The following is a 25395-nucleotide window of genomic DNA, read 5'->3' on the forward strand; positions in this document are numbered from 1 at the left end:
CTGAGAAATGAGACCGAGAGAACACTGGGTACACTATGAGAGGTTAGTTGACCAGTCCCTCAAGTCATCCACTGGGGCAGCAATCATTAGAATAGGGTCTGTTGCTGGGGGAAATACAGGACCGGAATTATGATGTGCCAATCTTGCGATGTGGTACTGCTGGGCATCAAAACACAGACCAATCACAAAGCATGTTTGAAATGATAAAGCTTACATTTGGAGATAACACCTTGCCTGCTGTCTGGCTGCGACAATTAGCATGGAAAATGTGATGACGATAATGATTTCTTTCTGCAGTGCAGACCCCGTCATTCAAAAGGAGGTCAATACCCTCGTTAGTGAGACTGAATGACTAAGGAGAAATATCAATTCAAGAAAGGATCTTTGCTGACTGAGTTTTTATAGCCGATAGTGTAAACCAGACTTTCCAAAGCAAACAAATGCTGAATAACTTAGATATCTGTGTCTTGGACTGAGATCCAATGGTTTAGTAAACTTTGATCTAGAGGAGGGACGTGAACCCACAGACACCTGTGCTGGTCACTGGGCGCGAACTTGCAACCTTCTGCTCCCAACAACACTTCCCCCTCACAAAGCAGTCTATTCATCGCTGAGCCGCGGCTGTTGTAGGGCAAGGGAACCAACTACTTCTAGGTCTCAGAGCGGGTGACGTCACTTGCAATATGGACGCTACTAGCGCGTACATAGCTAACTAGTTAGTGAATACGCATGGGCTATATTTACCCTCTTTTCACCTCCTCCTCTCTGCAGAGCCCAACTGTGTTATCTGAGTCAAGTACCACTGTAACAGAGTAGGTCCCTTACTGGGCGTGAATAGGGACCTTCTGTTCCCAACAACAACAAAAAAGCTCCAGTATTCCCCAGTCCCGTGTCCATTTTCCCGTCCATTTCCTCTTACATGTCCTCACGGCAGCCTCTCTCTATTTTCTCAGTCTTTCTCTCTCTCTCCGTCTTTGACTCTGTCTGTGTTGTCTTTCTACTTCTCTCTCTCTCTTAGTTCCCAGAGTTCTCAGCTCACGGGGGGGGGGGCATTTATCATGCTCACACGCCATAAAAGCAGCGGGCGGCCCAATGATAAACAGCTTCCATCACTCGATGCGACACGGCACAATAACCGCGTCAGAGACAAACATAAAGCCGTCCACATCAGCCATGTTAGCGTCAAACTTAATCTCTCTGCAACTATAACTCACTCTGAAAGCTTGTCAGAAGAAGACAAATGTGAAAGTGTATATTATTCTTGTCATCCTATAGAAGCTCCTGAGAGAGCATTATGCCGAAGCAGTTCAGCGAAAGCTGACTAGCTCCTGTTACTGTACACCGTGTTGTGCTAGAGGTTGGGAATGAAGAGTCAATTGTCTGTGATCCGTTTACGCGCCGTACGTTCTCATTCAGCCAGGAGCTACAGTAATGGTTTGCTCTGTCAATTCCAATTTGCTGTTCTTTATGAGCAGGAGTTGCCATGGAAAATGCAGTTCCCTAATGGAGAAATAACTGTTTCCATATAACTGGCTCAAAGTGATTCATGACTTAATCTCTAGAGGAAATAAATGGTATATTCAGTGCAGTCAGGGAGGTGGTTAAATTGGTAAGTAAAGATGAACAAGTAAAGATGTGCATCCTCCATGATCTTCATTCTTTATCAGGCACAGACAAGTGACTATAGGCTGTCTGATGCATCTTTGGCTCAGCCAACAGAAAGCCGGTGCTCTGTCAGTGGCTTTCTGAAACAGACATAAACACATGGCATTCTGGGATAACACTGTGCTGGAATATACCGTGTCCATCGAAATACTTATTTTTGAAATAATCTGCTTATTGAAATATCCTGCTCTCTGAAATGATTAGACTAAATACTCTGCTTTCTGATGCTTCAGAGCACAGTGTCTCCAAACCAGGAAACATTAGCTTTGCTTGGCGTCCCACCAGAGGTTTAGCAAGGTGGACTGACCAGGGCGCTCAACACTACAAGAAATCCATGCAGGCGATTAAGAAAGCCCACAGTCCCGTTCAAACATCCATTCAAGACTGCACAAATACACTCTTCCTATAACCTCTATTGAGTTCACTCAAACAAACACACGCACACCTACACACACACACACCACTTGTACCTGTGCGGGTATTGACCACAGCCAAGTGTTCATCCCTGTGCGCTAGTGGCTAGAACCAGAGGTCCTGATTGAGCGTGCGTGGGCGGCCTGTAAGAACCCCTTGTTATTAGCGAGATAAGGTGCGCTGCAAGTACTCCTACACATCACCAGCGGTACCATTAAATCTATTAGTATAGAAATCTAGAGCCAGCTGTGAATCCCCAGCACGGCGCCCCGAATAGTCTCAATGAACGTTGCTGAAGGACTGTACTGTATGAGGCTGGTAAAGGGCAATTCCACAATAACAGAGTGATGCGGAGACTCAGATTTGTCACTTTAATGACGGCAAAAGCTAAACAAACCAGACAAATCTCTGCCCAAAAACTACTTTTAACAATTTCCACAGAAACGTTTAGAATTGTTTTTTAACTTGCAGCTCACACACACATACATCCCCAGCACGGCGCCCAGAATAGTGTCATCGTACATTGCTGAAATACTGAATGAGGTTGGTAAACAACAGCACTAGGACCAATCAAAACTGTTCCTGTCATGGTCATTGTCACTGGATATTAACACAAAACCACACGTGTTGGTAGTTACAATACAGTGTAAACATTCTGAGGGAACCCGTACTGTAGTTTTCCTGTATACCTAATGATTGAATTGGGGCCTAGGTCTTGGAGTTCACGTTTCGAGATACACTACCAAATGTATGTGGACACCTCCTCGTCGAACATCTCATTCCAAAATCATGGCTATTAATATGGAGTTGGTCTCCCCTTTGCTGCAATAACAGCCTCCACTCTTCTGGGAAGGCTTTCCACTAGATGTTGGGCAATTAGACCTGGCTCACAGTCGACGTTCCAATTCATGCCAAAGGTGTTCAATGGGGTTGAGGTCAGGGCTATGTGCAGGCCAGTCAGGTTCTTCCACACCAATCTCGACAAACCATTTCTGTAAGGATCTCGTTTTTTGTACGAGGGCATTGTCATGCTGAAACAGGAAAGGGCCTTCCCCAAACTGTTGCCACAAAGTTGGAAGCAAAGAATCATCTAGAAGTCATTGTACGCTGTAGCGTTAAGATTTTCCTTCACTGGAACTATGGGGCCTAGCCTGAACCATGAAAAACAGCCCCAGACCATTATTCCTCTTCCACCAAACTTTACAGTTGGCACTATGCATTCGGGCAAATAGCGTTCTCCATCCTGTCCGTCGGACTGCCAGATGGTGAAGCATGATTCATCACTCCAGAGAACGCAGCTGCACTGTTCCAGAGTGGTGACGAGCTTTACACGACTCCAGCCAATTTCACATGACGATCTTAGGCTTGTGTTTCCATGCTCGGGCATGGAAACCCATTTCATGAAGCTCTCGACGAACAGTTATTGTGCTGACGTGGCTTCCAAAGGTAGTTTGGAACTCGGTGGTGAGTGTTGCAACCGAGGACAGACGATTTACACGCTACACGCTTCAGCACTCGGCGGTCCCATTCTGTGAGCTTGTGTGGCCTACCACTTTGCAGCTGAGCTGTTGTTGCTCCTAGATGTTTCCACTTCACAATAACACCACTTACAGTTGACCGGGGCAGCTCTAGCAGGGCAGGAATTTGACAAACTGACTTGTTGGAAAGGTGGCATCCTGTGACAGTGCCACGTTGAAATTCACTGAGCTCTTCAGTCATGTCATTCTACTGCCAATGTTTTTATACACCTGTCAGCAACAGGTGTGGCTGAAATAGCCAAATGCACTCATTTGAAGGGGTGTCCACATGCGTTTGTATATCTATAGTGTGTATGTTGATCATTTGGATAAGCTCCGACAGAGCTCTCTACTAGGGTTAAGTTAAGGGTAAGTTCTAAAGCCTGAGAAGGAGTCAAACCTATTCCTTAGAAACGTTCTCTGAACATAAGTCATTGGGTTCAACAAGCATCATCCTGCCTCTGAAAATGATCAAAGAACATTCCCGGAGAGAATTCTCTCAGGCCACTCTGTCGGGCCGGCTGGACTAAAAATACCAATTAAAATGTCCTACCTGAGAGAGATGTCTCCGCCATCTTGGTTTGCTCCTGACAAGGACACTTCAGACACGATTAGAGCCCTTCGGTGGGTTCATATCAGTGGACGGATGGACAGTCAGACACATAGTCTTTCTTAGTTTTTCACCAGCACCTTGAAGGCAGAAGCCCTCCCTCGCACCTTTGTTACCTCTGTTCGCTCCTCTCTCCTTGGGGTCTCGGCTAAGAAAGGTTCAATAATAGCTTGTTGCTTTTCTGTCATCCCTCTCACATTATCCATCTCCGTCTCACATCATCCAGCCCCCAGTGCTCTTGTGACCTATCCAAAGTGTTACGTAAAGCTGCCCGAGATGCCTGGTACTCCGCTGTGACATTCTTCTCACATAGCCTCTAATGAAACGCCGGGGTGAGGGCTTAGTGAGTTATTTTACCCAGGAATCAACTTACAATCCAGGCTGCTTGCCGATGCGCAGCAGAAGTGTTGCTAGTACCATAGAATAGCATCTTATCACTCTAATTTTTCTACAGGAATTTAGAAATGTTCTGTGAAATGTATATTGTGTTTTTCACCACACAATGCTGTAAAATGTTTATGTGTGTGTGCGCGCGCAAGTCTTCCAAGCACAAATCAATTGACCTCGTTCATTGACACATAAGGCTCCCTTGAGCAAGTGGGAATAGCTAACAAGAGACGCAACAAATGTCCTTAGAAACCACTCTATTCCTGGCAACAACCGACCACAAAACGCACCGCCTCGGACACACTATACCACTATCAGTTGTCTGCTTGGTCCATCTTTTTTATTTTACTCACTTGCTGACAATCCATTCACCAATCTTGATCTGAAATGGTTTTGCTTTTCACTAGACATTATCCAATGAAATTATTCATTTTCATAGGCCAGGCTTATCTTATTGCTGTCTTAAAACTATCTACCTCAGTGTCTGCACCTTGTATTCAATTTATATTCCATCACAGTCAAATTCACAATGGGTTCCTTTGGATAATTTGGAGCTTGCGTGAGGATGGGTCTCTATGTGGTGATCCAGGATAAAAGTCTGCCTCACCTCAAAGTCTGCTGCAAAGAGAGGACTGTGGAGGAAGAGAGAGCGAGAGAGTGAGAAAGAATGAACATAGAAAGCATTCTTTAGTGCTGTTGCTGCTTTGATTTTAAGGGAGGGTAAATGAGTAGCTCAGGCAAGAATTTCAGACAACCAGATGGTTGTCTAGTTAATTAACTAACACTTATTGAGACACAATATGCCACGAATGACAATCAGACACACCAATTTTCTGTACCATGCCTGCAGCCTCTATGTGCATCTAATATTAGGTATCAAACCTAGAGTTGCTTAGAGACACATGCAGGTGTTTTGTGACTAACTTAAACCAAAAAGGCTTCGTACTGTTCTAAAACTCAGAACTGTCAAAAATCCCATCTATTGCCCTTCAGAATCGTTCTGACTGATAGCAATGGAAGTATGCTTGTCAAACTCCATGATGTCACCATTGGCAACGCCAGCAGCATGTTACGTGGATGATCCCCTGTGTGAAACGTGAAGCTTCTGTTGCAACACGTCTTGTAAAAGCCCAATAGCCAGCCAATAAGTCTAGAGGAATCGAGGTCGATAGGTGATGTCAGAGTAAGTGGTCATAAAACGATCAATCGGTAAGAGGCTATGTTCACAAGCAAGAGGTGACTAGCATAATTACTTTTCATTGACATTTAAAACACTCTCCAATAGAGTTTCTTAATCTTTCAAATTGTCACACAAGCATTTCTTGGTGTTCTTTTAGATTTAAGATAAGCGCTTACAATCACACTCTTTTTTTTATCAAAGCCTACTGTTTGTAGCACTTAGGCTAGCACGTTCACTCTGTTAGCACAATCCCGCTAGCTATTAACTCCATTGTGTGAGCGCTGTACAGCTTGTCTTGCTACGTGCAACTTCAAAATACTACTTCCCTAGCGTAGCATGAGCGCCACAGTTTCAAAGTCAGCTTAGGGAAAAATAAGCATTGCATCCCATTTTGACACTTCTTACATGTGGAGCGAGGAGCGTTAGCATTAGCGCACCATTTTGCTGTAGTTTTGGAACGCTGACTAGCGCTCAATTGTGTTAGCGCCATGTGCCTCTGTTGGCCTGCAATGCTGCTGCTGTCGTCGCCATACCGGATCCTCTGTGCCAGGGTGAGCTGGCGCTAATTATGCGATGGTTACCTGGGCTTGGGGGAGTAGGGAAGAGAGGGGTGGGGGAGGGTTGAGGGAAGAGCAAACCTCTGTTGGAGACAGAGTTGTCAAAAATAGAGTTGACCTCATTGCCCCTCCCTCTTTTTTCATTTTCCCTTTCATAATTCCCTTCCTACCATTGTGTATCCCTCTTTCTTTCAATGCGGGTGAAAAAGTGACTTACGCGTACTTAAGTAGTGCCTTAACACACTTCCTCCCAGGTGATCACCTTTAAAGGGGATATAGTGTCTTAACAAACCGAGCAGAAAGATCTTCAAAACCGCATATGATCAATAGAGAACGACTTGAGCCCCACAACAGGACAACCAAAGGACACGCATCTCAAAGAGCCATTGATCTGGGTCTGGAGACGAGGAGGGAAACAACGCTCTTAAATCTGCCCCGAATCCCCAGTCCTCATCTCTCATTCCATCTCCATTCCTTCGGTACAGCAGCCCACCAGAACACACCGCAAAGAAACTGTGCTGTAGCCGAGAGAGATTACGGTACGGTCCTCTGAGGCATTCAAACCTGCTATTTTCAGCGTGGAACCCTTTAAAAGATTTATTCGGTGGCTTCCCAAATGGAGGGCATGCACACAGATATTCATAGGAGGGCAGCCGTGCAAAAAAAAAAAAAAAAGAGTGGCTTGTTGTCTGCCAAAAAGGAGAGCAAGTGGGCATAAGCACATTATCAAATAATAACAGGAAAGTGGAATAACAACAGAAAATCTATGGATTCTTTCTGAATTGTCTTGAGGAGAGAAAGAGAGAACATTCAACACACGATTGAGCTCCTCTCTGCCTCGTCCGCCCACCCCTCCTCCGAACCACAAGGAACTTCTTGCCGCATGTTGGCCTACTTTAGCCCGTGCGGAAGTATGAAATCGGAAAGGCTCCTCTTACCTTTCTCCGGGCTGAGGCTTCGGATAATGCCGGAATTATCCATGCTGTATTATCCCCTAAAGAACAGGCTCCAGGTGCTGCTAAAACCGAGACGTAAGGGCTGGGTTCTCCTGGCAGGAGGGCTGCTGATCTCAGGTAGGAGGAGGACAGGGGGAAGCCATGTCCCACGGGTGTCATCGCAGAGGTGTAAAAGCTTATATCCCTTGATCTCTCTCTTTCACTTCCCAGTATAGTTTCCCCTCTTGTTCTCACAAGCTGTCTCTGTATCTCATCACTCACTCCCTCTCTCCCTCCCTTTATCTCCCTCTCTCGACCCTCAGAAGACTCGTGCAGGCAGTCAAGTAGGCAGGCAGGCTGCGGCTGAGATGCTGTGGTGTATTGTGTGCTATGGTGTAGTTCTGTACTGTACTGGCCGGGGGAGCGAGGAACGCCCGGAGAGCCTGGGGAGCGTGCTCAGTGCAGTCAGCCTCTCACAGCTCTTGTGTGCCAGAGAGCCCTCGCTCGGCTCACAGATCACCTGGGAGAAGAGGCGCTTTTAGAGAGAGAGGGGAGGGGGGCGAGAGAGAGAACAATAGCAAGAAAGAGCAACGGCAAGATAGGCGGGAACACGCGGGAAGAAGAGATAGAGGGAGACAGATTGAGAGAGAGCGAAAGACACAAAGTGTCTGTGATTTGCGGAGCGAGTTCTCTTCTACACATGTATAATTCAGGGAAGAGCTGCTGAAAGAGAGAGAGAGAGAGAGAGAGAGAGAGAGAGAGAGAGAGAGAGAGCGCGAGAGAGAGAGAGAGAGATAATGACATTTGAAATGTCTTTATTCTTTTGGAACTTGTGTGAGTGTAATATTTACTGTTCACTTTTGCTTATTTCACTTGCTTTGGCAATGTAAACATATGTTTCCCATGCCAATAAAGCCCCTTGAATTGAATTGAGAGACAGAGAGAGAAAGAGTGTGGATGGATGCCTCCCAGGGCTGTGGCGTGGGGTGGGCAGGGGGAGAGAAAGGGAGAGAGGGGGCTGTCATGTAGGGAGGTGCGTTATCACTTAGTGACAACAAACTACAGCACATTAGCTAACTAATGAGAGGGAGTTGAAATGTGGCAGGACGTGGGCTGTATGTTTTGTCTCCAGGTGTACTGTAATAGGAGTAGATTAAACTAGGTAAATTCTGATTATATCCGTCTCAGCCTGATCAGTTTCACCTGTCTTTGTGCTCGTCTCCACCCCCCTCCAGGTGTGGCCAATCTTCCGCATTATCTCTAGTGTATTTATACCTGTGTTGTCTGTTGCGAATTTGTTTTTCTTCGTGAAATCTACCAGCGTTTCCCCCTTGCTCCCGTCTGTTCTATTTCCTGTTTTCTAGTTTTTCTTGGCTTTGACCTTTCTGCCTGCCCTGACCCTGACCCTGCCTGCCGTTCTGTACCTTGCCACACCACACTGGATTATTGACCCCTGCCTGCTCTGACCCTGAGACCACCTGCCGTTCTGGACCTTTTGAATCCTATCTGGATTACTGACCTCTGCCTGCCCTTGACCTGTTGTTTTGCCTGCCCCCTGTTCTAGTAATAAACTTGTGTTACTTCGACACTGTCTGCATCTGGGTCTTACCTGAAACCTGATAACATCATGGGAAAACGGGCATTATTTTGTGAAAAGGCCTAGGAGAAGAAAACGTATTGTAAATGTAATGTGCAACCATTAATTATGTTCACTGTATAGCTAGCTACTGTAGCTATATGATTCAAGTTCATTGTACATTACCCTGAAAAGTCAGACCAAATGTCTGGGTAATTTCCAGTTGAGCCTTGTTAAAAGCAATTCAGAAAACACTTGCGAGATGACTGACACTTGTCAGAATTCAATTTGCCTCAAATTGCTGGCATGGCATATGAACGAGGTAAAGGATAGAGAGCGGACACATTTCTGCAGTGAAATCTACACAGAGACAGAAACCGCATCCCATAATAATAATAATAATAAAATACTTTCCGCTATGAATAGTGAATAATACACGGCCTGACTAGCCTTGATCCATTCATGTTTCACAACTGCAGAAACACGAAACAATCTGAAGATGTATTATATTGGACAAATGTCCAATATAGTCCTTTGTGAGATGTTGACTGATTTGCGTTAAAAAAGGCATGCTTTCAAATACAGCATGTATTAAAAATGATCTATGTGCATAATGTATAATGAAATATATGATGTCTTTATACGTAAGGATTTCAAAACACACATCACATACATAATCTAGATCTGTAAATGCAAACACACACACACTCCCTGGTCCCAATACACTGTCATTCCCTGAGTTGTGATCTAAACCAAATGGTTTAGATTATTTCCCTCAAAGGTTGGACCGGCTCAACACAGACCAGACGCTGATCACAGCTGTTAACTGACAATGGCCTCGGCTTGATAGGCCTATCCCTGCTGGCACACTGCAAGGCTCAGCTCAGGCAGCCACAGCCACATTTCTAACATTTGTATTCCACATCAAGAGAGATATCACACCCCTTTGAGGTCTCTGTTATTGATTAATCATTCATGGCTTTCGGCTCTGTTCTGGTCGGGTGTGGAGATGGAGAGTGACGGTCAGAAGAAGTGTGTTGCCATGATCTGACCTCTCCCACTCAGCCGACTTCAAAGTAAATCCGGGTCAAGCTCAGCTCAGCCCCTTTGTTAAAGTCTTTAAGGAAGTACATTTGTCTTTATCTCTAGAGCGTTGTTCACGTCGGCGAAGTTTGATGTTATCTGGACATAACGACAAGGTCGTTGGACACGGAGTGATCGATACCTCCCGAGCACAGATACCAGCGATGTGATGTGACAAAAGCCACAGTACCGGCCTATAGCTGATAAGAAACTATGGACGGAGTGGCTCGGAAAGCGCAGATAACATGGCAGATCGACAAAAACATCACAGTGCTTTATACGCTCGATCGGCGCAGACGGGTCTAAAAGTCGCAGTGTGGGCGATGTGTCGAAACATCACAATGATTGAAGTCAGGTTTGCCTTTTGTGTGATGTGAAAACACTGGAAAAACTCATTGGCAACCTGAAAAACATCTTAGTCTTTGGTTTACAAGAAAATGGCTGGAAATGGCTGCTTGTGAACTGTGAGGTGTTATCTGTTCTCAGAGTAGATGGGAGCCGGTGTTTCGTTGGAAGCTCGTAGAAGAGGTTAATAACCTTTCTCTGTGGAGAGGAAGATCCAGCTGTGGCCATTGACTTTCTCATCATCAGACCTGTGTGTGTGTGTGTGTGTGTGTTGTTTCTCATCAGACCCGTGGCCTTGTAGCCCTGGGGCAATGGAATAAGGAAGAGGCCCTTCCCTCACCATGGTGAGAGAGGTTAGGTTAGAGAATGGGCTGGACAAAGCATGGACCTCTAATGTAAACATAAGGATTGATTTCACCCACTGGTGGACACACGCATACACAGATGCATGCACGCACGGACACACACACACACACCGAAGCCATGAAAAAAGCCTTTAAGGTGCATACCACTGGATTGATGTGGCTTTATCATTATGCTAGGCATTTCACAGTAAAACAGCTGAAAAGGTAAAACTTTCCGTGGCAATTGACGGCAATAAATGGGAATTAACGGAAATATATGCAATTAATATTAATACCATTTAAATGTAGATGTTTTTTTGCATTGGATATATTTACCATATCAAAACAAACATTTTACCTTATCATAAGTAGACCTAATTGCAAATTATTAAATCCTTCCAATTGAAAAACAAAAATTGTTGTTCCAAATTTAACTTTAAATGAGTTGACTCTTCACATGGGATAATTTCACTGAACAACAAAATAAAGGGAATATTGAATGATCCCAAATGATCCATTACATCTCCCAAAAATGTTTTGAACATACATCTGTAAAATGATAGGATATAAACTAAAGCTTCTATGTCTTCCATGTCTTTGACCTCCTCGATGTCCACCTCTTAAACATCAGACTCTGAGACCTCATCATCACTGTCACTTTCCAACCTTGTTGAGGATGGCTCGTTGTCAGGCTCAAAAAGCTTCAAATATGCCCAGATGGCAACCAACTTGTATTGCTCAGTCTGTAGCGTGCTTTGGTGTATGTGTTCCCAAAGAAGGACTAGTTGCACTGAGGCGGCTGATGTTGGTGGGATTTGGAGGATGATGGAGGCAACAGGGGAAAGAGCTTCAGATCCACAAAGTCCCTTCCACCAGGTGGCTGATGAGATATGTTGGCACGACTGCCATATTGCATCTCCATCCCAAAACCCTTGCTTGGAAGTGTACATCGCTAGACTGCCAAGACTGCCCTCATCCAGGCCAAGGTGGCGAGACACGATAGTGATGACACCATAGGCCTTGTTGATCTCTGCACCAGACAGGATGCTCTTGCTAGCATACTTGGGGTCCAACATGTACGCTGTGGCGTGTATGGGCTTCAGGCAGAAGTCTTCACGCTTTTTGATGTATTTCAGAACTGCAGTTTCCTCTGCTTGGAGCAACAGTGAAGTGGGCAGGGCAGTACGGATTTCTTCTCTTACATCTGCAAGCAGAGTCTGAACATCAGACAGGGTGGCATTGTCTCCCTCAATCCGCGCAATGGCTACTGCTATAGGTTTCAGGAGTTTCAGGCTGCTTACCACTCTCTCCCAAAATACATCATCCAGGAGGATCCTCTTGATGGGGCTGTCCATATCGGCAGACTGTGATATGGCCATTTCTTGGAGAGAGTCCTTCCCCTCCAGGAGACTGTCAAACATAATGACAACACCACCCCAACGGATGTTGCTGGGCAGCTTCAATGTGGTGCTCTTATTCTTCTCACTTTGCTTGGTGAGGTAGATTGCTGCTACAACTTGATGACCCTTCACATACCTAACCATTTCCTTGGCTCTCTTGTAGAGTGTATCCATTGTTGTCAGTGCCATGATGTCCTTTAGGAGCAGATTCAATGTATGAGCAGCACAGCCAATGGTTGTGATGTGAGGGTAGGACTCCTCCACTTTAGACCAAGCAGCCTTCATGTTCGCAGCATTGTCTATCACCAGTGCAAATACCTTCTGTGGTAAGGTCATTGATGACTGCCTTCAGCTCATCTGCAATGTAGATACCGGTGTGTCTGTTGTCCCTTGTGTCTGTACTCTTGTAGAATACTGGTTGAGGGGTGGAGATGATGTAGTTAATTATTCCTAGCTGACGAACATCAGAGATGATTGCAATACAGTCTGCTTTCTCTATGATTTGCTTGACCTTCACTTGAACTCTGTAGAACTCTGCATCCAGCAAATGAATAGATAAAGCATATCTGGTTGGAGGGGTGTAAGCTGTGCGACGAATATTCAGAAATCTTTTCCAATACACATTGCCTGTGAGCATCAGAGGTGAACCAGTTGCATGCACAGCTCGAGCAAGACATTCATCAGCATTTCTCTGACTACATTCCTCCATTGAGTCAAAAAAAATGTCTGATTCCAGGAGGACCAGAAGCTGTTGCTATCGATAAGGTGTCTGATTCATCATTTTCACCTCGAATAGAAGTAGAGGGACTTGTGCCAGAGGTTACTTGTTGTGAGCGCGGAGGGAACTTTATGCACTTGGTCAGATGATTCTGCATCTTTGTTGCATTCTTCACATATGATTTGGCACAGTATTTGCAAATGTACACAGCTTTTCCTTCTACATTAGCTGCAGTGAAATGTCTCCACACATCAGATTGTGCCCGTGGCATTTTCCTGTAAAGATTAGAAAAAACTGACAAAAAAAAAAAACAATAACAATTCCATGTACTGATAAATAGTTAAGCAGTTAAATTAAACAACTCCTTCGTAAGATAAATGTTTTAAAATGAAACATGTATAGAAACTGGTGAATTAACACTCCTCAGTTGGGAGGCTCAAGTAAGCTAAAACCCACATGGTAGCAAAAACTAACTAGCAGAAATTGTTAACAAGTTAGAAATGATTTAAACACACTTTGCTGTAGGCTACTATTTACTAGTTAACAAAAAATCATGTATGTCAAATAAAATATATTCACCCCACCCAGTATTGTAATCAAAACTTACCAGAAAGCATGTAGTCCTTGGCTCAGACAGTGTAGTAATGTGGGCTCAATAGCATCTCATTAGTGTGCAAGATCTTGAGAATCAGCTGTACATGTGATGGAAGAATGCACTGTGCATGCAGAGGGCTGCAATTCCATTGAATTGGGGATAGTTTAACCAAAATATGCCACAAGACCTAGAATTGCCTTATGTGTATCCCACAAAAAAAAAATCACTGTTATAAGCTAATGTTTTGATGAATTTAAGCAAAATTCCCCAAATTCCCGGGCTTAACTTCCCATGGAAAATTTCCGGAAAGTTACCAGAAAGTTTCCGACCCTTTGAAACCCTAGTCAAAAACAACATTGACGTTCTCAGCAAAAAAGTTAATGGAGTGAAACTCAACAGCATACCTTAACAAATATGCTTTCTCATTGCGTCGGAGGAGGAATGTTGTTTTGGTAACTTAGTTAGAATAGGTTAGCAGACTGGATTGAACAAGGCCCCAAGTCTTTCTCTGCTGCAATAGGACTGCGTCTCTTACTACTGTACCACTGTGGGTTATAGAATAAAGATAACTGCTCATAAGTCGAGCTGCCAGAAATTGTTCATGCCTGACGTAACTTTGACAGTCCATTTTTTTAACAGACAATACGTTATGACAGAAGACAGGAACTTACAGGTAGGTAGCATGCACAACCATCTGCTCTGCCGTGTAAGACAGACATAGCCATTTGGCAAATGTTTTACTTGGAAACGCATTAGACGCACAACCATGCTAATAGCATATGGTGGCTCAGCTATAGTTATGAGTCATTTTTAAATACAGTGTTTGGTAAATGTGTTGTTGCTTGTATACAGTTTAAGCATAATATACATAATTAATTACATAAAACAGATTTACCAATATTACTCAGTCAAAGTTATCACAATCAAGCAAAGTCTTCTCAGTTGATAAAAATGGTAGTAGTAAAATACACTGCTATTTCACCAGTGACTTTATATTCTGCAACCCCAAACAAAATGTCATACGCTTTGGCGTTTTCCCAAAAAATATATTGTTTCCGAAGATTATTCACCAGCCCTGTATAACGCAATGATTTCTACCTGACTCTTGAATGCAATTTGCATTTCCATTCACAGCAATGGAGGGAGTATTAATACCAGAGACGAGTGGAGATGAGGATTCTCAGTCCTATTACCATAGTCTATGCGCCCTTCTGTCGTTCTGTCTGTACAATGCCAAATGTTCTCTTAATCTCTATACGCAGCGCCCTCTAGTGAACTAACACTCCTCTCACAAATTGTTTTGATAGAGAGGACCGTTCGTCAGTGGAGGCTGCTGAGGGGAGGACGGCTCATAATAATGGCTGGCAATGAGCAAATAGAATGGCATCAAACACCTGGAAACCATGTGTTTGATATCATATTCCCCTCCAGCTATTCCTATAAGCCCGTCCTCCCCACCAACCTCCTGTGTGTTTCATATGTCACTTAATGTTTTGTAACTAAATTATGAGTAGTGTTGCCTTTATTGGCGTGCGTGCGTGTGTGTGTGTGCGCGCGCATTATGCCTGTATATGTAGCGGGTGTGTCAGCATCCACCTCGCAGAGACCGTAAAAGGAGAGGATTCTAGTCATGACTATTGATGGACAGGAACTCACTAAGAGAACTCTACTGGGATCTCTCTATTCACCTTGTTGTTATCCCAACCCTGAGCCACACACTGACGCACAGTGGTACCCACCCAGAAATATCTCCTGCTAAAATGAGGGAGAGAAAAATGGAGAGAAGGCAGAAATGATGGGGGGGATGTTAAATAATGATAAGCCACATATATAAAAGTGCTTTCGCTACATCTTTCCTTTCGAGTGAGGTAATTTACGGTAAGCCATGCCTCGGTCTTTCTTTCTTTCTCCCTGTGTCTCTCGCTCTTTCACTCTCACTCGCTTTCTTTTGTCTCGCTCTCTCTCCCCTCCCTTTGTCTTCCTCTCTCCCGTGATTGAAGTAAGGGCAGCTAACCCCAGACCTCAATGAGACCTCCATCACATCAAGCTTGACCTTGGCTCACCACCAAGTGCATATAGTCATCCGTCCCCATACCATTCCTCAAGAGGGATACGCCACTAAACATCCATGAGTTAATCCAATATACAGTTTCACCACATGGAAGAGATTCTGCCGTATGTACAATGGACCACATACACGGTATATCAGCAAATGTAAAGGCAACGTCGAAGCAACAAACGCTCTCACATCGCCAGCTCTAAGTCCAATTGCACAGATGTGATACATGGTTGTTGTTATGTAACGCTGGGGAAACGTTGAGTGAACTCACTCAAAATAACCCCTGCTTCCAGACCGGCTGGCTGCTCACGGACCGCAAATCCGATCATCCATGTGATTTAATCCAAATGTAATTCTAGGGGAAATAATGAATCTATTCTCTTTAGGGAAACGCTTATGTAACGGTCAAACACGGCTAAAGGTAGTTCTGTAGTTTCCTCTGTGTGGGATTGGTGGCCTTTGGTTGAAATTCTCTCTGGTACTGGACGTCAGGAAGGAAGGAGGACTTTGGGCATCCAGGTTTATGGTTCGGTGTGTGTGTGTCTGTGTGTCTGTGTGTGTGTGTATTTCTACACTGGGACTTACCTCCGCAGTCTTCCATAGACACTCTGTAATAGCTTCAGTTTGGATAGACTTTTTGTTCGGAAACTACTCAAACACTAATAACCAATGCCTTTGACCATTAGTCACGCCCAGTTGTCCATATGCGTTCGGATTATAAGTAAAACAATATTATACTGTGCATTTCTCAGTTTGACAAACAAGTCAGGAATGACTAACAACCCAACAGCAAAAGGGTTTTCATATACACGGAGTATACTAAACATTTGGAACACCTCCCCCCTTTAGCCCTCAGAACAGCCTCAATTCGTCGGGGCATGCACTCTACAAGGTGTCCAAAGCGTTCCACAGGGATGCTGACCCATGTTGACTCCAGTGCTTCCCACAGTTGTGTCAAGTTGGCTGGATGCCCTTTGGGTGGTGGACCATTCTTGACACACAAAAAAATGTTGCTAAGCTATTCCTTCACATTTATAAGCGCAGCTACGCGCACACGGCAAAGCGCGAATGTTCCATTAGCGGAAAAAAACAGTATCAAAAGAGACCGCAAATGTGATTATGCAGGTAATGCTTTTATTATAAAAGGTGCATTTTTATGGTGAAAATGATCTTCCCCAAACTTGAAACTCACGCGCTGCTTATATATATACACCAGTTAGGCTCTACACCTCTTGTAAAGCTGATTAATGTGCTTACTTTTAACAAGTTATTTGGCCACTTTAGTTGCGATACAAACCTTATCAAAACAGAAAGGCCTATGGCCAAGGACATCAGGAAACGGCTTTCAAAATACGAGTCTGATGAATGAACCCTTTGCATCACACAACAAGACACAAAATGGAGGTTAAAATACACAACAAGAGGGTAGAAATGGCCCAAGACCTGGGACTGTCACTCTGGAGAAGGTTTTTGCCCATTTATCATTTATTCTACCCCACTGCAGGAGGAGGTGCTTTGAACAAAAAATGTAATTGAGAATATCACCTGTAGTTCAGAACCTTTCAGAAGAATCGTATCATCTCGCTGATCCAGCAGATTTTATAGTCATTGGCTTTAGGAGATGATTGCGGGGTATTAAGGGTTGGGGGCTAATCGACAGAGCCTCCTATGGTCAGTCTCACTGGGAGAAGAACCTTGAATGTCTCTGTCCCTCTGCTACTCCGTGCTGTCCCATATCTAGGAGCTGGAGCTTTGTGTGTTTAGTAGTAGGTTTTCCTCATTGCACTATGCAAGTATTGTAAAGTGGTTGTTCCACTGGATATCATAAGGTGAATGCACCAATTTGTAAGTCGCTCTGGATAAGAGCGTCTGCTAAATGACTTAAATGTAAATGTAATGTAAATGGCATGAGTCATGAATGTTACCCGTCAGACTATTATTGATTTAATCTCGTCTTTACACACACTAAATAATATATGTGTGAAATTTAGAATGGATCATTATCATCCACCTGTCTCGAAAATAGGGGCAGCGGGAAAAATACATGTAATCTATGCACTTAAATAGCGAATGGAGGACGCTTTTCCTGTGGTTCATTTTCATGCCAGACAGGCAGGCTAAACTCCTGTTGTAAAGTGCTTAATATTGTGTGGCGGTAATACGGTCACCGTAACAGCCCTTCACCTGGCGCCTACTACAACACCCCTACCACGGCACTTCAATCTTTTGTCTTGCCCATTCACCCTCTGAATGGCACACCATACACAATCCATGTCTCAATTGTCACAGGGCTTCAAAAATCCTTCTTTAACCCGTCTCCTCCCCTTCATCTACACTGATTGAAGTGGATTTAATAAGTGACATCAATAAGGGATCATAGCAATCACCTGGAATCACGTTTTAGTTTAGGGACAAAAGGAAATTACAGCCAGGCATGAAACAAAGCTGTAACTCTTTCCAATAAAGTACAGCATGTCACACATGCCGTTATAAGCTACGCCTGTACACGAAATCAAACAAATGGTAGCATTTACAAGAGCACCTTCAGTCCACAATGAAACCAAACCAGAGAGGAAGCATGTTCAAACATACACGCAATCAACTTGTTTCTGTTTCTCACATCACAAGCCTCTTAGGGACATCAATCTGAAATGTGGAAAAGGGCCCACTGTCCAACCTCACACAGCGGGGTAGACAGAGAGCTCATCCTGATCTTCCTTCAAGGGGAGGAAAATGAAAGAGGAAAAGTCATCCCTTCTTTCCCACTCCCCAAAGAGAGAGACTTCATCTGGATGAGGAATCCGACAGGCTCTTACCGGGCATCACTTCATCAGTGAATACAGATGGAGGGAAGGAACGGAGCAAAGCCTCCCAGAGTCCCAAACAAACTGGATTGTGTCCCAAACGACAACCTATTCCCTTTATAGTGCTCTACTTTTGACCAGGACCCATAGGGAATTGGGTGCCATTTGGGACGCATCCCTGGTCTCACTGGCCTCATGTGGTCACTCAAGGAGACCATTAGGGCTGTAGCTGATCCTATGTCTCCCAGACACTAACCTAGCTTAGCAGTCATGGTCATGATGAGAGAGAAAAAAGACTGTCGGGGGGAGGTTCTCTTCTGCACTGGTGAACCAATCCAGACAATGTGGAGGAGGAGTTAAGATGGAGTGTCGCCTTCTTAACATCCGAAAGCGGAAGATGCGTCACAGGCTCCCTTTCCATTTCCCCTGAAAACTGGATGCATTTGTGCTTTGAGGTGGTGCAGTGGGAAACTGGGTGACTCCTTGGGGAGACCAGGGGAAGTAGGATTGGGGTCAACAACACAGCCAGAGACCCCAATGAAATATATTGTAATTGGTAACCCAATGGGCCAATCAGAAGGGTGCTGGATGGGACATAGTCCCATAAACGTTATGTTCAAGGTGAACCACAATTCGAGAATCGTGAATTAAAAATGTACCCTATGATTCAACTTACTTCCTGGATTGACTGAATTGAAACCTGAATTGACCCTATCCCTGGCTGATATGGAATAGAGTTAGGAGTGGGGCTTGCGTCCTTCCACAGGATGCATTGTAAGTTATACCCATCACCAAATGGCCGTTCCGTCGAGTCTTACTTCAGCAGAAAGATAGCAGACAGATAGTCCTCTTGAAGAGTACTCTAATGTACTTACTAATGCAAAAGGTTAGCACAGCAGTCAACCCACATTTACATATCCGCAACTACTGCATACAGTGAAATGGAGATTTGACATGGTAATGATTGTTGAATGCATTTACATCGCCTAACCTAACAAGACCCCCAGATTGCATTTCAGACCTACTCCCTCTGTACTGTATAATTATGACATTAGTCCAAATGGCCATTCATTATCTATGTGGTGTGCATGTGTGAGTGCGTGTCTGTGGGTGTATATATATATATATATATATATATATATATATATATTTGTTACTGTAAATGCCCCCTCCCTCCACTCAGTACCTGGACTTGGTTTTGAGGTGTGGCCAAATTGGGACCCAAGGGAAGAACATGAATAATTAGGGACGGATCGAAATGTACCTGGAGGAAAATGGGGGAGGGTCATGCTTTTTCAATTTCAGTCAAGGGGAGAGTTTATTATATATATATTTTTTTAATCTAGTCCAGGGGAGTTTTTTTTTTGTAATTTGTAATTTTGATATTTCTCAGTGTTTTAGAACTAGTTGCTTATTAGACTATATATCAATGTGTGCCTGATGCCGCCCCTCGCTGGGCGCGCAATATCAATTGAGCCTATAGGCTATTTAGCGTGGTCTCAATCAAATGATCCATAGCCTATATGATATTAGGCTACGACGTGCATGCTCGGAGAAGCACAGAGCAAAGTTATATTTCCAAGATAGCTGCCGTGATGGAGTGAATAAAACTAGGCTGCGTTAGACACTGCAGTGGATATTCTAACCCTGAAGCTCGGCCTGCAGTGAGCCTGCTCTGCTCTTGCTGATCAAACATTTTTTGCTGCTGAACCAACGGCTGTGCTGTGAAGGGCTACGATGGCAGGTCAGGAGGAGAGTCAAAGGTTTTGGTGTGCTGCTGAACCAATGGCTGTGCTGTGAAGGGCTACGATGGCAGGTCAGGAGGAGAGTCAAAGGTTTTGGTGTGCTGCTGAACCAATGGCTGTGCTGTGAAGGGCTACGATGGCAGGTCAGGAGGAAAGTAAAAAGGTTTTGGTGTGCTGCTGAACCAACGGCTGTGCTGTGAAGGGCTACGATGGCAGGTCAGGAGGAGAGTCAAAGGTTTTGGTGTGCTGCTTAACCAATGGCTGTGCTGTGAAGGGCTACGATGGCAGGTCAGGAGGAGAGTAAAAAGGTTTTGGTGTGCTGCTGAACCAACGGCTGTGCTGTGAAGGGCTACGATGGCAGGTCAGGAGGAAAGTAAAAAGGTTTTGGTGTGCTGCTGAACCAATGGCTGTGCTGTGAAGGGCTACGATGGCAGGTCAGGAGGAGAGTAAAAGGTTTTTTTGAAAATCATTTTTAATTCGGCCTAGTACAATATATATATATATATATATCATTATATATTGCACACGGACTAGCCTATAGCCTATCCTCTACTCAGTTTGAGAAGGAGAGTGTGAAGATGAGAAAGAGGACCAGATAGCTTGCTACTACTATAATTGATTTTAATAAAAACAATGTTTCTTGCTTATGATGTATTCATCAGAGTTACTGACCTCACAATAAGCCAGATTCAAGTAACTTACATGGTGGTGCTGAAACTTGAAGCAGTAGCCGCGGCCCAATCAACCGGAAATTGACAGCTCATGATGCTGAAAGTAGTCAAATTCCAGTAGGCATAATTCATTTCAACATTTACATTTGACGAACAACAAGAGGGCTTTGTGTTGGAGCCTATTTCTTCCTATTTAAGAAATAAGAGGTAGGCCTACCTGTTCGACAGATTAAATTAGGCTATAGGCTGCTATAGACATAGCTTTGTCAGTCCATTCCTCCACCCATCATGCACTCTTTAAATAGCCTACCTCCGTGTCAGTGAAGGGCAGTTAAGTTAAAACCAAGACTCAAATTGTGGTGGAATGCGATAAGCCTACCTTTTATTAAAGAAAATGACTAAATGCACAGGCCTACCCCTTGTTAGTTTAAGATTTTGAAGAACATAAAACGGATCAGATTATATAAAGCGATCTATAAACAGGGATTTGGTCCGCGATGCTTTATGCTAGAAACAACCTGTAAAATACACTGGAAAGATGCGACTCTGATGCATATGGGGATATCATTGTTTTGTTTATTTGACATTCAGAGGCTGACTTTGCTTGGGAAGTAATCTAATTCGGTCACTGTCAATTGATTAAGCTATTCACTTTCTGTACAATAGAAGATGTTTAAACCCTGACAGCCTTTAGGGAAACACTTGTGACCTTCTCTCGTTGAATTAAGCCACGGAAGAAGAGTAGCTAACAGTGTGTGTGTGTGTGTGTGTGTGTGTGTGTGAGATAGAGAGGGGGGGGGGGGGGGGAGTAAGTTCGTACCACGACCATAACCACACCTGTGGGTGCCAGTACGGAGTTATGCTTTACAAACCTCAGTGCTGGCCGCGTTCTAGTTTATGAATGAAACCCTTACTGTGCAGTGGCACATTGATCTCAAGCATATTGTACCTCAATCTCCGTCAGCTCATGGAAAATCAATAGCGCCACAGCCTCAGGGTATAGCTCCACATTTCAGGCCATCCTTTCCAGGGGAACCTGGAGGTCAAGGTCTCCCCATCTGCACTTCTCATTACTTTTAAAAGAGATCGAGTCAATCCACCAGCCAGAGTCTAACAATGAAGCCTAATCTGTATCGAGTTAGTTCAACGTGTGTCATCGGGTGTCTTCAGTGCATTCTTATGTCTTCATAAAGTACTTGGGTAGTTGTGCATTGGTTTGTACACATGAGAACCATTTGCTCGTAGGGGATCTGGTCAGGGACCTCCTGAGCTGTTGTGGCCAGGGTGGGTGAAGATTGAACCTCACCATTGTGCATCAGGACAAAACAACAGTGTGTAGAGTTATGTGGACACTTGAGAATAATACACTCTTAGAAAAAAGGGTTCTTCGGCTGTCCCCATAAGAGAACCCTTTTTGATTCCAGTTAGAACGCTTTTTTTGTTCCATGTAGAACCCAAAAGGGTTTTACCTGGAACCAAAAGGTTTCTATCTGGAACCATAAAGGTTTCTTCAAAGGGTTCTCCTATGGGGACAGGCGAAGAACCCTTTAAGGTTCTAGATAGGACCTTTTTTTTCATATATATGCTATTCTGCAGATACTGAATGATATCGTCTAACATTTACCCCACCACGTTTTTTTTGGACCACACCGAATTACGTTAAGGGACACTAGTTTAGATGTATTTTAAAGGCAAAATGACTTAAAGGCAAAACGTGTCAAATTAATATTATTGGAAAGGCCAAATAAAAAAGCTATTAAAATGCTACTCACGTCTTTTATGGAAAGTAGTTAACTTTAGTGACATTGGCATTTATATTGATGGCCACACATTCACAGTGCCTCTGGTCAAGTCAGATACATGGACTGATGATGGCAGGGGGTGCTGGAAATTATTCAGACTTTTAAATCTGAAACTAATGAGTTTCAGATTTGAGAAACTAATGCTGAAAAACAAAAACGGTGGCTTGAGGGATGACTAACTCCCTCTTTCTTCCAACCTGACCAGGTGAACGTGTCGGCATCGAAGAGCTGGCGAAAAGTGATTGATTAGTGTCAATACACAGTGTAGACAACGTTCGTGTCATTTTGATTTTGGCCACTGTTGGTTTCTATTTTATTTTTTACAGCGGTATGGATTGGCCTAGTCTTCTAGATCTTCCCACTCGTAGAGGGGTTGCCTGCAATGAAGTGTCATTCGTTAAATACCGGACACGGTTATAGAGTAATGAATTGGATTGACTCAGCTGTCTCAACTTAAATGAATGGGCTATCAATCAAAGCCATTGTGGAAGACAGAATTACTTCTGTGCCACTGACTTCTGAAAGCTTGACTGCTTCACTTTAAATCGTGTTAAGATGAATAAATACTAATTTTGTAGAATTTAATGGCGATTTCAATGTGAGAACTAGAGAATTAGAGCGAAACAGCTGTACCACAGAAACTGCCGCTTCAGTTCACATTGGATTCTTCCAAAGCTTTCTCTCTGAATGATTTTCTCTCCGTGGCTATCTGTAGCAGCCTTTAGCTGTTGTGCTGCAGGCCGTGTCCCAGTGTCACTCTTCAGAAGAAGAGAACACCACTACAGCAGCTGCCACTGAACCACTTCATTATTGATGTCGGCTTCCAAACAGCGGTTGGCGTCTAATCTGAGGAATGTCAAACATCTGACATTGGCGTTGTATGGTCGATCCCCCGAGAAGATAAAACATTGCCTTGGCATTTATTTCACAGACCGTAGTTCCTTTGTAACGTATCATAGCAGCGTGCGCTGGTTAATTCTAACTTTCAAAAGGTGCGAAGCCACGTCATGTGGCGCTATACCCACTTCATCTCCCAAACTCTGCAGGCTATTACACCATGTTAATGACTTCATAGCTGACGCTACAAATCACTTATTTTTGTCATTGCCAGTATGTGGGAGCTGCCGACAGCCTCGGCAGAGTAGCTAGCTCTTGCATTGTGTATGTGTTTCTGAATAGAGAGTTCAAAGATAACGTAAATGCAATTTTCGAATTATTAATCAAGGTGGCAAATGAGGAGGTGTATAATGGACATTATTTTATTTTGCCAGTATCACCCTGCATTACTTTATAATGCACTAAGGAAGCAGAAAAGTCTTATCATGTCACTCTGTTGCAATGGCCCTTTGAGTAATTTGAATGGTTTTTCATAAGACTCTGCATCACTGAGGAAGGAAACGGATGATGTATGAATTAAACAAGAGTAGTTCCACAACGGGCTTCAAAGACCTGTGTCAAGGTCAAATAGTGACGACTTCCTAGAGGCTGACAACATCCAGGGTTGGCTGGTGTGCCCAAGAAAGCGACAGCATGCGCAGACCAGCTGGCTGGTGTGTTTACGGACATATTCAATCAATCCCTATCCCAGTCTGCTGTTCCCACATGCTTCAAGAGGGCCACCATTGTTCCTGTTCCCAAGAAAGCTAAGGTAACTGAGCTAAACGACTATCGCCCCATAGCACTCACTTCCGTCATCATGAAGTGCTTTGAGAGACTAGTCAAGGATCATATCAACTCCACCCTATCTGTCGCCCTAGACCCACTCCAATTTGCTTACCGCCTCAATAGGTCCACAGACGATGCAATCGCAATCACACTGCCCTAACCCATCTGGACAAGAGGAATACCTATGTAAGAATGCTGTTCATCGACTACAGCTCAGCATTTAACACCATAGTACCCTCCAAACTCATCATTAAGCTCGAGACCCTGGGTCTCGACCCCACCCTGTGCAACTCGGTCCCGGACTTCCTGACGGGCCGCCCCAAGGTGGTGAGGGTAGGAAACCACATCTCCACCCCGCTGATCCTCAACACTGGGGCCCCACAAGGGTGCGCTCTCAGCCCCCTCCTGTACTCCCTGTTCACCCATGACTGCGTGGCCATGCACGCCTCCAACTCGATCATCAAGTTTGCAGACGACACTACAGTGGTAGGCTTGATTACCAACAACGACGAGACAGCCTATAGGGAGGAGGTCAGAGACCTGGCAGTCCCGTGCAAGGACAACAACCTCTCCCTCAATGTGAGCAAGACAAAGGAGCTGATTGTGGAGCAAGACATCAGGAGCTGATGATTACCTCGACTAACCTGTACCTGTATATAGCCTCGATATTATTTTATCGTATTACTTTTTTCTAAAATAAATTTCACTTAAGTTTATTTTGTCAATATTTTCTTAAGTATTTTCTTAAAACTGCATTGTTGGTTAAGGGCTTGTAAGTAAGCATTTCACGGAAAAGGTCTTCACATGTTGTATTCAGCGCATGTGACAAATACAATTTGATTTGAGTATACCACAATTTGTGCATTGACTGAAGCAACTTTAAACACAGATGTAAATAAATTGATCACAGGCACATAAACAATCACTGGCCAGACCGAGCAAAGTTATTTTGAACTCCTCTTGAACTCTTGCCAACCCAATGTTTATATTCCAGGACAAATTAGCTAGCAACAGCAAGCTATCTAGCTAAATTGTCATAAATGTTTCATGCTTTTTGACTTGTCCCCAAATTAATATAGTTGGTTCAGAGTTCGTTTTGATATTTCAACCTGCGTGTCCTGATCGTGTCTGGTGTGGGGGTACAAAATCTACATGCGCGCGAGCGTTTTGGTCAGCATGTTGTACGGAGGAACTTAAGTCTGTTTCCCCTATCCTCTTTCCCAAACTAGATGAGGAACTTTGATTTTGCCAGTGTCACCCTGTGTTACTTTTAAAAGATTCACTCCTGGGACTTCCCATCAAGGGCTTTTTTACTAAGTGACT

At 44.0% G+C, this 25395-nt stretch overlaps 1 protein-coding gene across 5 annotated transcripts in view; it reads right to left on the minus strand.

Moving 5' to 3' along the window:
* Window positions 1-25395, minus strand: part of LOC139542080 (1-phosphatidylinositol 4,5-bisphosphate phosphodiesterase eta-2-like) — a 176357-nt gene that overhangs the window by 84818 nt on the left and 66144 nt on the right. The window contains exon 1 of one of the 5 annotated variants that reach the window (XM_071347104.1): window positions 7269-7810. The exons of the other annotated variants lie outside the window; for them this stretch is intronic. Coding sequence (XP_071203205.1) covers window positions 7269-7311 — 43 coding nt within the window. The 5' untranslated portion in view covers window positions 7312-7810. Of the gene's footprint in view, window positions 1-7268; window positions 7811-25395 lie in introns of those variants that run through there. 5 annotated transcript variants of the gene reach the window in all.

Source organism: Salvelinus alpinus, chromosome 17 (genome assembly GCF_045679555.1).
Source record: "Salvelinus alpinus chromosome 17, SLU_Salpinus.1, whole genome shotgun sequence".
Classification (NCBI taxonomy): Eukaryota; Metazoa; Chordata; class Actinopteri; order Salmoniformes; family Salmonidae; genus Salvelinus; species Salvelinus alpinus.